General features: G+C 36.4%; 2 protein-coding genes across 3 annotated transcripts; one reads left to right on the forward strand and one right to left on the reverse strand.

Moving 5' to 3' along the window:
• Positions 1–9,463: 9,463 nt before the first annotated feature.
• LOC139824173 (uncharacterized) lies at positions 9,464–11,977 on the forward strand. The gene is made up of 7 exons (XM_071796668.1): positions 9,464–9,686; positions 9,779–9,873; positions 9,953–10,054; positions 10,371–10,863; positions 10,946–11,083; positions 11,200–11,335; positions 11,410–11,977. Exons 3-7 carry the CDS (start codon positions 9,964–9,966, stop codon positions 11,698–11,700), a joined length of 1,149 nt encoding a protein of 382 aa, XP_071652769.1. The 5' UTR covers positions 9,464–9,686; positions 9,779–9,873; positions 9,953–9,963; the 3' UTR covers positions 11,701–11,977.
• A 129-nt stretch (positions 11,978–12,106) lies between these two features.
• LOC139824172 (putative nuclease HARBI1) lies at positions 12,107–14,233 on the reverse strand. Of its 2 annotated transcripts, none has more exons than XM_071796666.1 (5): positions 14,000–14,233; positions 13,710–13,910; positions 13,296–13,553; positions 12,660–12,875; positions 12,107–12,578 (listed from the first exon to the last, which is right to left on the reverse strand). In XM_071796666.1, the coding sequence occupies exons 1-5, from the start codon at positions 14,109–14,111 to the stop codon at positions 12,172–12,174; spliced, it is 1,194 nt and encodes a 397-aa protein (XP_071652767.1). In that variant the 5' UTR covers positions 14,112–14,233; the 3' UTR covers positions 12,107–12,171. The 2 variants fall into 2 exon arrangements, with proteins under 2 accessions (XP_071652767.1, XP_071652768.1); XM_071796667.1 differs by having other exon boundaries at positions 12,363–12,514.
• Between the last annotated feature and the right edge of the window lie 6 nt (positions 14,234–14,239).

A 14,239-nucleotide genomic window follows, 5' to 3' on the forward strand; every position in this document is an offset into this window, starting at 1 on the left:
CGGTTGCCGGAGATCCGGATTCGGCAGCAGTCGACGCGCCTTAGGAATATACGGCACGTGGTGCGCATATACCCCGCTCGTATTGGGTACCTCCCACGCACGAGCACGCGCGCTCGCCTCGCGGAAACGCTACCCTGTTCAGTACTACCCGGCTGCATCCGTTACCCAGCTGATAGGACTGGGATTGGCAGCAGCCCAGCAGTTTTATGGGTAAGGCACAGGGTGCGCCGTTTACCCGCGCTTGCTTGAATTTTCTTCACGTGACATTCAGAGCACTGGGCAAGAAATCACAAGCCTAACCATACGGCTTTGTTTTTCCGTATGTTTAGGCTTCGTTTTTATGGCTGTTTGTTTATTGTCGAGGGAAAGTATCTGGTCAATTTTAGAAGTGTGCTGAAACGATCTATAGTGATTTTTTATTGAAATGTCTTTTATTTCGGAAAATACCGCAACATAAATAGGGTAATTTCTCGCCGAGATAGCAAGAAATTCAATAGGGCTGCGGTGACTAACCAGGAGCCTTATTGTCATTTTTAAAATTGCTCTGATTGCGTATTGTCTCGGCAGGTCGCTAATCTTGTTTTCCATTTCTTCGAAACGTTGCGCAAGTTGCAGTATAAAGTATTGTTCCATATCAATAAAACTCAAAACGTAAGTTCACTCTTCTTATTCGAATATATAGCATTTTGATTACAATGAAATAGAAAATTCATGTGTATAATGTAAAAACCAAGCTTTCGAGAAGTGATAAGAAAAATGCAAAAACTACATGCAAGTTATACATTCTTATGCAGGAGAACAGTTACAACTTTTTTGTTTTCTTAGTAATATCAGAATCTTGTGTTATTTATTTTACAAAATCTTTATTTTTATATTTATATTCGATTACTTTCTCCTCATATACCTGACACTTTTCTTCTAGAGATAAGCTCTTCTGTTTTAAACAATCTGTCCCGTTCGGCGAGATCCTTCTCGTATTTGCTGCACGATTAAATCCTTCTTGAACAACTGGTCCTTTAGCTTTTTTTACTTACTTTCATCATGCAGTTCCTCGATATTTCGCACTCGATCGTTGTTCTGTTTCTCCCGCAGCCGCGTTTCCGTGTCTAATCGCTCTCTGAACTGCGCCGTCGTCCATTTACCGACCTTGCCTCGACCTGCAGAATACAAGACAAATTAAATATGCGGAGTATCAACTTTACGTTTACATCAACTTCTACTTGCAACTTCTGGCAAGATTAAAAAACAGGAAAATTAACGTAAGACAACAGGTTCCGCAGTGTGACGTACGACATGTACAAAGTGCAATCTATTTCTGAAGAAAATGACGATAGAACAATTACAGCAATAACTGTCTGTTGGTCTTTGTAGTATTGGGATACCAGATTGACGATAAGACCGAGGCAAGGACGGATGTAAAAAGAGAAGAATCGCAAAGCAGCATAAAAAAACAGAGTGACAAGTCCTTTATATTAGGATTGTAGCACGAGTAACATTAATAATTCAATCGCAATGTATTCCGTTTTAATGGAGCGTTTTATCGAGGTAATAAACAAGCGGAAGTCCTTACCTGCCCGCGCTCATCACAGTCGTATAAACGTGAACTCACGCTACGCGATCTCGCGTTATCTACTACATTTAAGCTGTTACTACTGTCGCGATTGCTGAGAGATCTCAAGAGCGCACGCTAAGCGATCTCGCGTTATCTACTACATTTAAGCTGTTACTACTGCCGCTATTGATGCAGATTTTTCAAGTAGCGCTGGTGCAACGGATCCAAGTTATCGTATAATTTTTTAGCATCGTTTGGAAAGTGCTTTTCAAGTGCCCAGTATGATCTATAAAAAGCGATAAAATTATCAACGTTATTGAATTGCTCTCGTCGTAAACGAAAACAGGCTCGTTGGAACTTATCCGTCCACAAAGGACTACTTACTTCCTGGCAAAGTCTCGCGCTTCAGAGTCTGACAATGAAATCCGCGATGTCCTTTTTTAATCGCGTCCAACAATATTTCTTTGTGCTTCTGCAATATCTTCGTAGACCAGGTCTCCAGATTTAAATGCAAGGTATTTAATAAAGAATAAATTTGTTTTATTGTCCTGCACAATTGTTTTCTGGGTCAAAATAAAAAAGAGAAAAATCGCTCATTTTTTACATTATTTTCACTCATTTGTATCATGTGTCTAATGTTATTTAAAAAAAATTTGGCAATTATACCGTTCAATAAAGCAAAGTTTCAGCTTTAAGAATTTGTTTTTAAATTGCCGATACAATGATTTTTTAAGAGAGTTATGAGCAATCAAAAGACAAAATCCTGATTTTTTATTCATCCACGATAACTCAGTAACAAAAAATTGTAGAATATTAAAAAAAAAAAAGATTTTGCAAGGAAACTTCAAGGTTTCACGTTAGAAAGTCGAAAATTTTCAGATTTTTTTTGTGAGAGAAGGGTTGTTGATGAAGGTGGCACGGAGGCATTGTTGTGCGTTAGCGCTGGATGGCATAGTCGAGGGAAAGAAACAAGCTTCGCTAGCTTTGTCCGTTTGGCACTCACGAAACGTCCTGAGGTTATATTTCCCGGTCAACTACTCACGGAGTTTGTTCAACCATCGTAAATTTTCTGAACCCAGAGTGTTCCGTTAATGAAGAATTGCCAGACTCTAACAGCTTTGTGCCAATTTAGCTAAAGTCAACGACAGCATGCGATAACCATATATTCAAGAAGGAGTATTCAGAAGATTGAAGGCTTTAGATACAAGGGAGATTATCTTTTGAGATTGGCGTCCTTAATTTTGTAAATAATAACATGTCGTACGATAAAGTATCGCAAAATGTGTATCACTATCTTCGACAATATTTATCCGTTACTTTTACTGTTCCAGCCTGCTTATTAACCAAGTCATAGGTAGCATAGGCGGCTAAAACTAACTTACCAAAAAAGCAATACCCACTTTTACTACTTTCTGTACATTAGGACGCTGTATAATTCGGTATGATAGCATTTCTTTTGTATTTGTTTTAGTGCAAGTCTAGCTGCTTTTTTAGTTCTTGTTCTCTACGTGCACGCTTAAATTCCAATAAAATTGCTTTTGTACCATTTTAGGGGTGACCGATATATCATATCTTCCTAATCCACTTTCTTACATTGGAGTTTACATAGTATTCTTTATCATCGAGGTCAAACAACTTAGCTAAGAAAAACCATGGTAATTACTTTCTGCTTGTTTATCCGCTGTATTATGATAACTAACAGTTTTTCATAATGAAGCACTTAAATCTCGTATAAACTCATCTGCAATCTTATAAACATTTTGATATTAAGCCGTGAAGTCGCTATTTAGTATTTCGAGCAAGATAATTCTCGAGTTGAGTATCTTATGTTATTGTACAAGGACGAGAATCAGGATTAAAATCGTTATAACAGTAAAAAAGTACGATTCTTTAATTCTTATCTCTGCAGTAGTGCCAAGTGTTGATGTAACGAATGAATGGATAGAACTTGAAGTATTTTTTTAGTGTCCTGAAGTAATCTCAAGTGTTATTTTGTGGCAAATATCGTTTTATTTGGTAGAAAGACGAAAATTAGATAAAATACAATAAAAATGATAAAATTTAAGTGTTAAAATTAAGAAACCGATAATATCAGTTAAGTAATAGATGATATTAACACTCTAACATTCTCATGTTATATTATTTTCTAACTAATTTTTTGTTTTTCTTGTAAACAAAGGTTTAAGTATTTAGCTGTTTGGAAAAATAAAAACTTATATGAGTCATAAATAAGGATAAACAATACAGTTTGTTGGCCACTCTACATAATTGGCAATATCTTAATTGGCAATATATCTGAGGGTCCAGGGTTCGAGTCCCTGTTCGGGCGCACATGTAACGGCCTGACTTTATCGAACGCGGACTGGCGTGCGGGATCGGGAGTCCGATGACAGGCCCAGAGACAATAGTCATTTAGTGAGACATGTAGTAGTTTTTATTCACAGTTTAATATATACACGACCGTGGTATTTTATATAGCGCGCAGGGACGGGTGGAACGCGATATATACAACGCAGGGGCAGTGCGGGTGCACTCGATAAACGGACGCGGTCGCACGCGATGCGACGGACTTGGTAGTACTTGCTATAGCGCAGGGACGGACAGAACGCGGTATTTACAACGAAGAAGTAGCTGCGGGTGCACTGCTAACGAACGCAGTATCGTTATTCGACTGGCCCGGTATATTACATGGACGTATTACAGTACAATAGGCGGACGCGGTATATTACAGGTAGTGCATGTGCACTCGGCAACGACGCGGTATTAACTAACGAACGCGGTAGATTACGTAGATGTATTACAGTACATTGGGCGGACGCGGTATATTACAGGTAGTGCATGTGCACTCGATAACGACGCGGTATTTAATAACGAAGTATATTACATCATCTCTGTACGCTCGCGGATGCCGCGGTAATATGCGTGCGGGGACGCGTCCACGTGGGATGGAACATTTCCGGAGCCCCGGGCGGCGGCAGCGAGAGCCCTCGTTGCGAGGCCGAGCGCGCTCGACCCCGCGTAACCGTGCCTTCGGGGTTTTAGGTTGAAGGAGGGCGCGAACACCTGAGATGCTCTCAGTCGAGGGCTCGCGAGCACCGGACCTCGTTTGGCGTGTTCCCTAGGAGTCGGAATAGGTTTTCGTCGTGGAAGCGGATTTCTAGACAAAGTGACGCTTTTTTTTCCTCCGGAACGGCGGTTTATTATCCCCCGCGCCGGGCGGGTATATAAACCGCCGTTCCGAGAAAAAGCGTCCACTTTGTCTAGAAATCCGCTTCCAGACGAAAACCTATTCCCGACTCCTAGGGAACACGCCAAACGAGGTCCGGTGCTCCGAGCCTCGACTGAGAGCTCTCAGGTGTTCTCGCCCTCCTTCAACCTAACCCCGAAGCACGGTTACGCGGGGTCGAGCGCGCTCGGCCTCGCAACGAGGGCTCTCGCTGCCGCCGCCCCGGGGCTCCGGAAATGTTCCATCCCACGTGACGCGTCCCCGCACGCATATTACCGCGGCATCCGCGAGCGTACAGAGACGATGTAATATACCTCGTTATTAAATACCGCGTCGTTATCGAGTGCACATGCACTACCTGTAATATACCGCGTCCGCCCATGTACTGTAATACATCTACGTAATCTACCGCGTTCGTTATTAAATCCGCGTCGTTGCCGAGTGCACATGCACTACCTGTAATATACCGCGTCCGCCTATTGACTGTAATACGTCCATGTAATATACCGAGCCGTCGAATAACGATACTGCGTTCGTTAGCAAGTGCACCCGCAGCTACTTCTTCGTTGTAAATAAACCGCGTTCTGTCCGTCCCTGCGCTATAGCAAGTACTACCAAGTCCGTCGCATCGCGTGCGACCGCGTCCGTTATCGAGTGCACCCGCACTGCCCCTGCGTTGTATATATCGCGTTCCACCCGTCCTGCGCTATATAAAATACCACGTCGTGTATATATTAAACTGTGAATAAAAACTACACATGTCTTAATTGATATTGCCTGTCAACTCCCGATCCCGCACGCCATTGTAGAGTGGCCAACAACTGACCCTCAGATATATTGTTTATTGTTTAGAGTGGGCCAACAACTGTAATTGTTTATCCTTATTTTATGACCATATAAGTTTTTATTTTCCAAAACAGCTAAATTACTTTAACCTTTTTACAAGAAAAAACAAAAAATTAGTTAGAAAATAATATAACATGAGAATGTTAGAGTGTTAATATCATCTATTACTTAACTGATATTATCGGTTTCTTAATTTTAACACTTAAATTTTATCAATTTTTATTGTATTTTATCTAATTTTCGTCTTTCTTACCAAATAAAAAGATATTTGCACAAAATAACACTTGAGATTACTTCAGGACACTTAAAAAATACTTCAAGTTCTATCCATTTCATTCTGTTACATCAACACTTGGCACTACTGCAGAGATAAGAATTAAAGAATCGTACTTTTTTACTGTTTATAACGATTTATCCTTGATTCTCGTCCTTGTACAATAACATAAGATACTCAACTCGAGAATTATCTTGCTCGAAATACTAAATAGCGACTTCACGGCTTAATATCAAAATGTTTATAAGATTTGCAGATGAGTTTATACGAGATTTAAGTGCTTACATTATGAAAACTGTTAGTTATCATAATACAGCGGATAAACAAGCAGAAAGTAATTACCATTGGTTTTTCTTAGCTAAGTTGTTTGACCTCGATGATAAAGAATACTATGTAAACTCCAATAAGAAAGTGGATTAGGAAGATATGATATATCGGTCACCCCTAAAAATGGTACAAAGCAATTTTATTGGAATTAAGCGTGCACGTAGAGAACAAGAACTAAAAAAAGCAGCTAGACTTGCACTAAAACAAATACAAAAGAATGCCTATCATACCGATTATTACAGCGTCCTAATGTACAGAAAGTAGTAAAAGTGGGTATTGCTTTTTTGGTAAGTTAGTTTTAGCCGCCTATGCTACCTATGACTTGGTTAATAAGCAGGCTGGAACAGTAAAAGTAACGGATAAATATTGTCGAAGATAGTGATACACATTTTGCGATACTTTATCGTACGACATGTTATTATTTACAAAATTAAGGACGCCAATCTCAAAAGATAATCTCCCTTGTATCTAAAGCCTTCAATCTTCTGAAATACTCCTTCTTTGAATATATGTTATCGCATGCTGTCGTTGACTTTAGCTAAATTGCACAAAGCTGTTAGAGTCTGGCAATTCTCATTAACGGAACACTCTGGGTTCAGAAAATTTACGATGGGTTGAACAAACTCCGTGAGTAGTTGACCGGGAAATATAACCTCAGGACGTTTCGTGAGTGCCAAACGGACCAAAAGCTAGCGAAGCTTGTTTCTTTCCCTCGACTATGCCATCCAGCGCTAACGACAACAATGCCTCCGTGCCACCTTCATCAACAACCATTTCTCTCACAAAAAAAATCTGAAAATTTTCGACTTTCTAACGTGAAACCTTGAAGTTTTCCTTGCAAAATCTTTTTTTTTTTTTAATATTTCTACAATTTTTGTTACTGAGTTATCGTGGATTGAATAAAAAATCAGGATTTTGTCTTTGATTGCTCATAACTCTCTTAAAAAATACATTGTATCGCAATTTAAAAACAAATTCTTAAAGCTGAAACTTTGCTTTATTGAACGGTATAATTGCCAAATTTTTTTAAATAACATTAGACACATGATACAAATGAGTGAAAATAATGTAAAAATGAGCGATTTTCTCTTTTTTATTTTGACCCAGAAAACAATTGTGCAGGACAATAAAACAAATTTATTCTTTATTAAATACCTTGCATTTAATTCTGGAGACCTGGTCTACGAAGATATTGCAGAAGCACAAAGAAATATTGTTGGACGCGATTAAAAAGGACATCGCGGATTCGACTCTGAAGCGCGAGACTTTGCCAGGAAGTAAGTAGTCCTTTGTGGACGGATAAGTTCCAACGATGCCTGTTTTCGTTTACGACGAGATCAATTCAATAACGTTGATAATTTTATCGCTTTTTTATAGATCATACTGGGCACTTGAAAAGCACTTTCCAAACGATGCTAAAAAATTATACGATAACTTGGATCCGTTGCACCAGCGCTACTTGAAATCTGCATCAATAGCGGCAGTAGTAACAGCTTAAATGTAGTAGATAACGCGAGATCGCTTAGCGTGCGCTCCTTGAGATCTCTCAGCAATAGCGACAGTAGTAACAGCTTAAATGTAGTAGATAACGCGAGATCGCGTAGCGTGAGTTCACGTTTATACGACTGTGATGAGCGCGGCAGGTAAGGACTTTCCGCTTGTTTATTACCTCGATAAAACGCTCCATTAAAACGGAATACATTGCGATTGAATATATTAATGTTACTCGTGCTACAATCCTAATATAAAGGACTTGTCACTCTGTTTTTATGCTGCTTTGCGATTTCTTCTCTTCTTTACATCCGTCCTTGCCTCGGTCTTATCGTCAATCTGGTATCCCAATACTACAAAGACCAACAGACAGTTATTGCTGTAATTGTTCTATCGTCATTTTCTTCAGAAATAGATTGCACTTTGTACATGTCGTTACGTCACACTGCGGAACTGTTGTCTTACGTTAATTTTCTGTTTTTTTTAATCTTGCACAGAAGTTGCAAGTAGAAGTTGATGTAAACGTAAAGTTGATACTCCGCATAATTAATTTGTCTTGTATTTCTGCAGGTCGAGGCAAGGTCGGTAAATGGACGACGGCGCAGTTCAGAGAGCGATTAGACACGGAAACGCGGCTGCGGGAGAAACAGAACAACGATCGAGTGCGAAATATCGAGGAACTGCATGATGAAGTAAAAAAGCTAAAGGACCAGTTGTTCAAGAAGGATTTTAATCGTGCAGCAATACGAGAAGGATCTCGCCGAACGGGACAGATTGTTTAAACAGAAGAGCTTATCTCTAGAAGAAAAGTGTCAGGTATACGAGGAGAAGTAAATCGAATATAATATAAAAATAAAGATTTTGTAAAATAAGATAACACAAGATTCTGATTATTACTAAGAAAACGAAAAGTTGTAACTGTTCTCCTGCATAAGAATGTATAACTTGCATGTAATGTTTTTGCATTTTTTCTTATCACTTCTCGAAAGCTTGGTTTTTACATTATACACATGAATTTTATATTTCATTGTAATCAAAATTATATATATTCGATATAAGAAGTGAACTTAACGTTTTGAGTTTTATTGATATGGAACAATACTTTATACTTGCAACTTGCAGCAACGTTTCGAAGAAATGGAAAACAAGATTAGCGACCTGCGAGACAATACGCATCAATTGAGACAATAAGGCTCCTGGGTAGTCACCGCAGCCATATTGAATTTCTTGCTATCTCGGCGAGAAATTACCCTATTTATGTTGCGGTATTTTCCGAAATAAAAAGACATTTCAATAAAAAATCACTATAGATCGTTTCAGCACACTTCTAAAATTGACACCAGATACTTTCCCTCGACAATAAACAAACAGCCATAAAACGAAGCCTAAACATACGGAAAAACAAAGCCGTATGTTTAGGCTTGTGATTTCTGCCCAGTGCTCTGAATGTCAACGTGAAGAAAATTCAAGCAAGCGCGGGTAAACGGCGCACCCTGTGCCCTTTACCCATAAAACTGCTGGGCTGCTGCCCAATCCCAGGTCCTATCAGCTGGGTAACGGATGCAGCCGGTAGTACTGAACAGGGTAGCGTTTCGCGAGGCGAGCGCGGCGTGCTCGTGCGTGGGAGGTACCCAATACGAGCGGGGTATATGCGCACCACGTGCCGTATATTCCTAAGGCGCGTCGACTGCTGCCGAATCCCGGATCTCCGGGCAACCGATGAGCGACGCGTTATAGGTTTGTTCTTTTCAGCAGAACTTTCTGCACTAGTTCAAAAAGTGTACACTGAAGCGTTCTTTTTACCAGAAGTGACGTCAAGAGTTACTGTTCTTTTCAGTAGTACAACAGAACTTAGTTCAACAGTTCACTGAACTGCTTGCCCCAGGTCTTGAGCAAGTGCAAGCAGTGCAAAGGTGGAAAGTCTGAAATGGCCTGGTTCTTTTCAACTGAACTGCTGCACTAGTTTAGAGGTTAGTTTACTGCCGTAACTTAAAAGGGTAAATATAAAGGATAAATATATGTTTGATATGTATTTTATATTTTAAAGTTTTACTTTTTATAGCGCTATATTAGATCCGAAGGGTGTTAATAGTCAAATTAAGGAGGCTATATTGAGTCCTGGTCAAGGAGATAACGATTCCCCACCAACGCAATCAGGTATATGATTATCAGATGTATAGTGAGAGCTTTATAGAATTTTAATTTTTTAGAATATTAAAAAATGAATATTTTTTAGAATATTAAAAAATGGAAACAACGGGAAATGCATACATTAAAAGGGATGCAGCTGAAAATATTTTGGTTGATGGAAATGGAAATGTTACTTGTGAATCCAAAGGTACGTCAAAATTTATCTAAATATATAAATGAGACAAATAATAAAACGTCAAGCCTAATCTAAAATCTGCAGTAATTAATTTTGTTAAAAGTAATGTGTAAATATATAATAAGTATCCAAATCTACGTTACATTTACTTTATTTATGTTAATACAGTAATTACTGTGGATATTTTCGATTAGGCTTGATGTTTCATTATCTTATTTTGTTTTTTTGTGATTTATAATTCTACCTAATTATATGCGTTTATACGATGCATGTTTATATCCTTTTATCGTGTCTTTTATGTTACTTATTTATTTATTTATTCTTTCAGATGGTGTAATATTTTATTTAAAATATAAAGATATTGACTTTACCTGTGATACGTTGCAATGTTATGTTGATGATAAATTAATGTCTATTACATTACGTCAAAATGTGGAACAGAACGAACAAACAAATGATATAAATAGTTATGATGGAAATTGTAGTCAAGAAAATAATGGTAACGATGAAAATAATGCTAATTATGAAAATAATGCTAATAGAATAAACCAAGATAGAAGAGAGACATTTTTTTGGGATGATGCAACAACTAAACTGTTTTTGGAATTATATGAGAAAAACAGTGATCTCTTAGTGAACAGAAAAATTAAAACCAAGAAAATATTATGGCAAAAAATAACAGAAAGTATGCAAAAACATGGATACAACGTGACACTTGTACAAGTCGAAAATAAATATAAGTCTTTAGAGAGATCGTTCAAAAATATGATTTTAAATAATAATAAAACAGGCAGAGCTCGCATGTCATGTCCATATGAACAGTAAATATTAAATTTATTTCAAACTTAATGTAACTTTATGGATAACATGCAATGAAGTACAATGCGTTGATAATATTTACAGACAGTTAACTAAACTTCTGGGTCATAAGCACAACATTCGACCATTGGCAATATCTGGAAAGCAAGGTCTACTTTTAAGGGATGATGTCCAAATTAGCACAGCTTTGCAAGTTCCTAATCTTGAGGTTCAGACTGATAAGTACGAAATATTATTTAAAAAGATATATTAAATTCTACATATTTATAATTTATATTTATTATTACTTTAATGATAAGACATAACTGTTTTATTTATCCATTGTATACATATTACAGAGCTAATACCTGTGATATGAATAATCAAAATGGAGTTAATTTAAATACAGATGTAAATGTAGAATCAACATCAAATTCAAGGAACACTACATCGGAAATAAATGCAAGCCACACTGAAAATGATTGTTCAAATCAAGTAAGTGTGCTATACATCCTCTCTATTGATATAACTAATATTAATGTAATCTGTAGAACATATATGTATTGTAGACATTGTCACATAGTACGCACAGAAAACAAACGGTTAGAACGACAAGAGTTACAGAAATTTTTCACAAAACGATCGAAAAACTTTTAAGCGATATTCAACATGAAAAGGAGATAAAAAATGAAATACAAACACAGTTAGTAACGGAATATAAAGCAATGAGAAATACATATGAACAATCAGTGAAAAATATAGAGGAACAACTAATAAAGGCAAATCAATTGAGAGAAGAAAGAAATGAATTGTTAAGAGAAATTTATCTGAAAACAAACATTAACATAAATAAGCATTAAAAAAGTTAGAAAGTTAAAAATGTATAATTCAGCAAGAGTACAATTTACAATTTGTCCAAGAGTTCAACGCAGTAAATAAATGCGTGAAATTTTATTTTAATTTAATTTTATTTTTTCGGATTCAGGGAAATTGTCCCACACAAGTTCCTTGCTTTAAGAGCAATCTTATAAATAAAACGTTATTAATGGTTAAGAAATGTTTTGTTTTACATATATATACGCATATATTAATATGCATGTACAAAATACATATAATAAATTACAAATGTTGCATTAAGCGTTTGACTTTTATTTACTCTATTTTTTGATTTGTTTATTTTTTATTTAATTTTATGAACCTTCTCCTTTTTATTGTTAAAATAATATATTTGTATTATAAAAGATAGAAATAAAATAGAGGATAGAATAACAAGAAAAGCAATTGTTTATTTTTTTACATTAATTTAATTGCTGAGATTATTACATTTAATTTTATTGAGATAGTAAATGACATAATTCGTCTCGGATATGCACTCCAGTTTCATGTTCTCTTACTGCTTCATCAAAATTAACACGCAAGTTTTGTGCTTCCATGTCAGGATACTGGTCATTTATTGGCGCTTCAAGATATTGCAAATCTTCAATTTTTGCAATATTATGAAGTACGCAACACGCATGTATCACGCGTACCATACGCACCATATCGCGCAATTTGAAATGATATAGTTGTCTAAAACGTTGCTTGAGACACCCAAATGCGTTTTCAATTATTACCCTGCAGGAACTTAGTTTCTGATTAAATATTCTCTGTGCACGTGTCAGATGTCCGTTATCCCTGTATGGTACAATTAATTCTTTCAAACATGGGTATGCGCTATCTCCAAGCAAAAAATAATTATCTATAAGAAAATGTCTAATGTTAAAATATCAATTTTTTATTATTAGCCTACTTATATTATTTATATAATTTTTCAACTAGCCTGTACACAATTCATGTAAATCGTTACGCAATGAAGAATTTTTGAAAACCCTTGCGTCGTGGACAGAACCAGGATATCCAATGAAAACATCAATAAACTGCATTTTATGATTTACTGTTCCTTGAATATGCAAGGAAAAGTATTGCTTTCGATTAATATAAGAATCTGGATCTTCTCTGGGTTTATCTATTCTAATTTGTGAACCGTCAATAGCACCTGAAAAAAAGAAACATTAGAGCTCAGACACAATGAGAAGAATAAAGAATAAGAAAAAGGAATAAGAAACAAAGAATAAAAGTTTATAGTATCTTATTTCAATACACGTATATTGAAGTAAGATGCGACTATGAATTCCTATTCTTTGTTCCTTATTCCTTTATTCTATTCCTTATTCCTCTCACTGTGTTTAAGTCTTTAAAGTATTCAACATCTTATAGCTTCTGCACACAGGACGTGGAAATGCTTGCCATTCGGTTAGAAGTAACGCAGTAGCCAATAATTTTTTGCTCTTACAGAAAAGCGAAAAAAAAATTTAGCTGCGTTGTAAGCGTTTCTGCGTCCTGTATGCAGAAGCTATTACATGCATAAATATAAACATAATCAATGATATGAGGAAATCTTTTTACGTTACATTACCAATTATACGAGGGAATCCTTTTCTTTCTCTATAATATGTTGCAGTTTCTTCTTTTTCAGCTAATGTTGGATATTTAATGATGTCAGGTGCTAGTAACATTATAAAATTTGTTACTCTCGTTATTATATTGTACAAAGTACTCAGTGTTATTCCAAATCGATCAGCTACATCACGATATGATGCAGTTTGATGTCCTACGAACCACAGGTAACACAATAAATGTTTTTCAGCCGTTATGTTAAGACGTCCAGCATCATCTAAATGTAAAGTTAAATGTCAATTTCCTTCATGTCCAAAATAACACATTCTTGTTATAACACCCACACACGTGCGCGCGCACACAACAGACATATTTTTTATATACATACAAATATTATTATATAAAATTTTATATATACATATAATATACATACCTTGTAAAGAAACAAATATCTCAGATATTCTGAATCGATTTATCAGTTCATACGTCTTTTCTCTTGATATCCGAAAGTGCATAATAAAATCTATCTCATTATAATTCCGAACAATATCTTCTACGTAATTTTGTATTTTTACATGCTCAATTCTTTGAATCATTCCAAAAATTGGATGTATTATCCGTAACTCGTTATGATCTGAAATATAATTATATTAGGTTAGATTGTAGATGATATTTATCTTGTTAACATTAATCAATTTTGCCACATGAAATAATAGTAATTACCATCATCATCTTCATCCCAGATAGGTTCTGCGTACAATAACAGTGGTGGTGGTGGTAAAACAAAATCTTCTTCGTCTGATAAATCAACGTCTTCAATTACGTGTTGCGCCATGTTGATTCTTGCACTGTGGCGTTCTTTTCCTTCCTCTCAGTATTCTTGCACTAGAAAAATTTCTGCTGTACTCGCCAGTTCTAGTTCAGAACCAGTGCAGTACCAGTGCAACTGAAAAGAACAAACCT

The sequence above is a fragment of the Temnothorax longispinosus genome, unplaced genomic scaffold, assembly GCF_030848805.1.
Source record: "Temnothorax longispinosus isolate EJ_2023e unplaced genomic scaffold, Tlon_JGU_v1 HiC_scaffold_281, whole genome shotgun sequence".
Classification (NCBI taxonomy): domain Eukaryota; kingdom Metazoa; phylum Arthropoda; class Insecta; order Hymenoptera; family Formicidae; genus Temnothorax; species Temnothorax longispinosus.

Bases quoted from the DNA above. Each gene is read 5' to 3' on its own strand.
- LOC139824173 (XM_071796668.1), top strand. From the start codon at position 9,964: ATGGAAACAACGGGAAATGCATACATTAAAAGGGATGCAGCTGAAAAT. The intron at 10,864-10,945 runs GTAAATATTAAA...TAATATTTACAG, and splicing joins ATGTCATGTCCATATGAACA to ACAGTTAACTAAACTTCTGG. The intron at 11,084-11,199 runs GTACGAAATATT...TACATATTACAG, and splicing joins CTTGAGGTTCAGACTGATAA to AGCTAATACCTGTGATATGA.
- LOC139824172 (XM_071796666.1), bottom strand. From the start codon at position 14,111: ATGGCGCAACACGTAATTGAAGACGTTGATTTATCAGACGAAGAAGAT. The intron at 13,554-13,709 runs GTATGTATATTA...CTTTACATTTAG, and splicing joins GATATTTGTTTCTTTACAAG to ATGATGCTGGACGTCTTAAC. The intron at 12,876-13,295 runs GTAATGTAACGT...TCTTTTTTTCAG, and splicing joins AGGATTCCCTCGTATAATTG to GTGCTATTGACGGTTCACAA.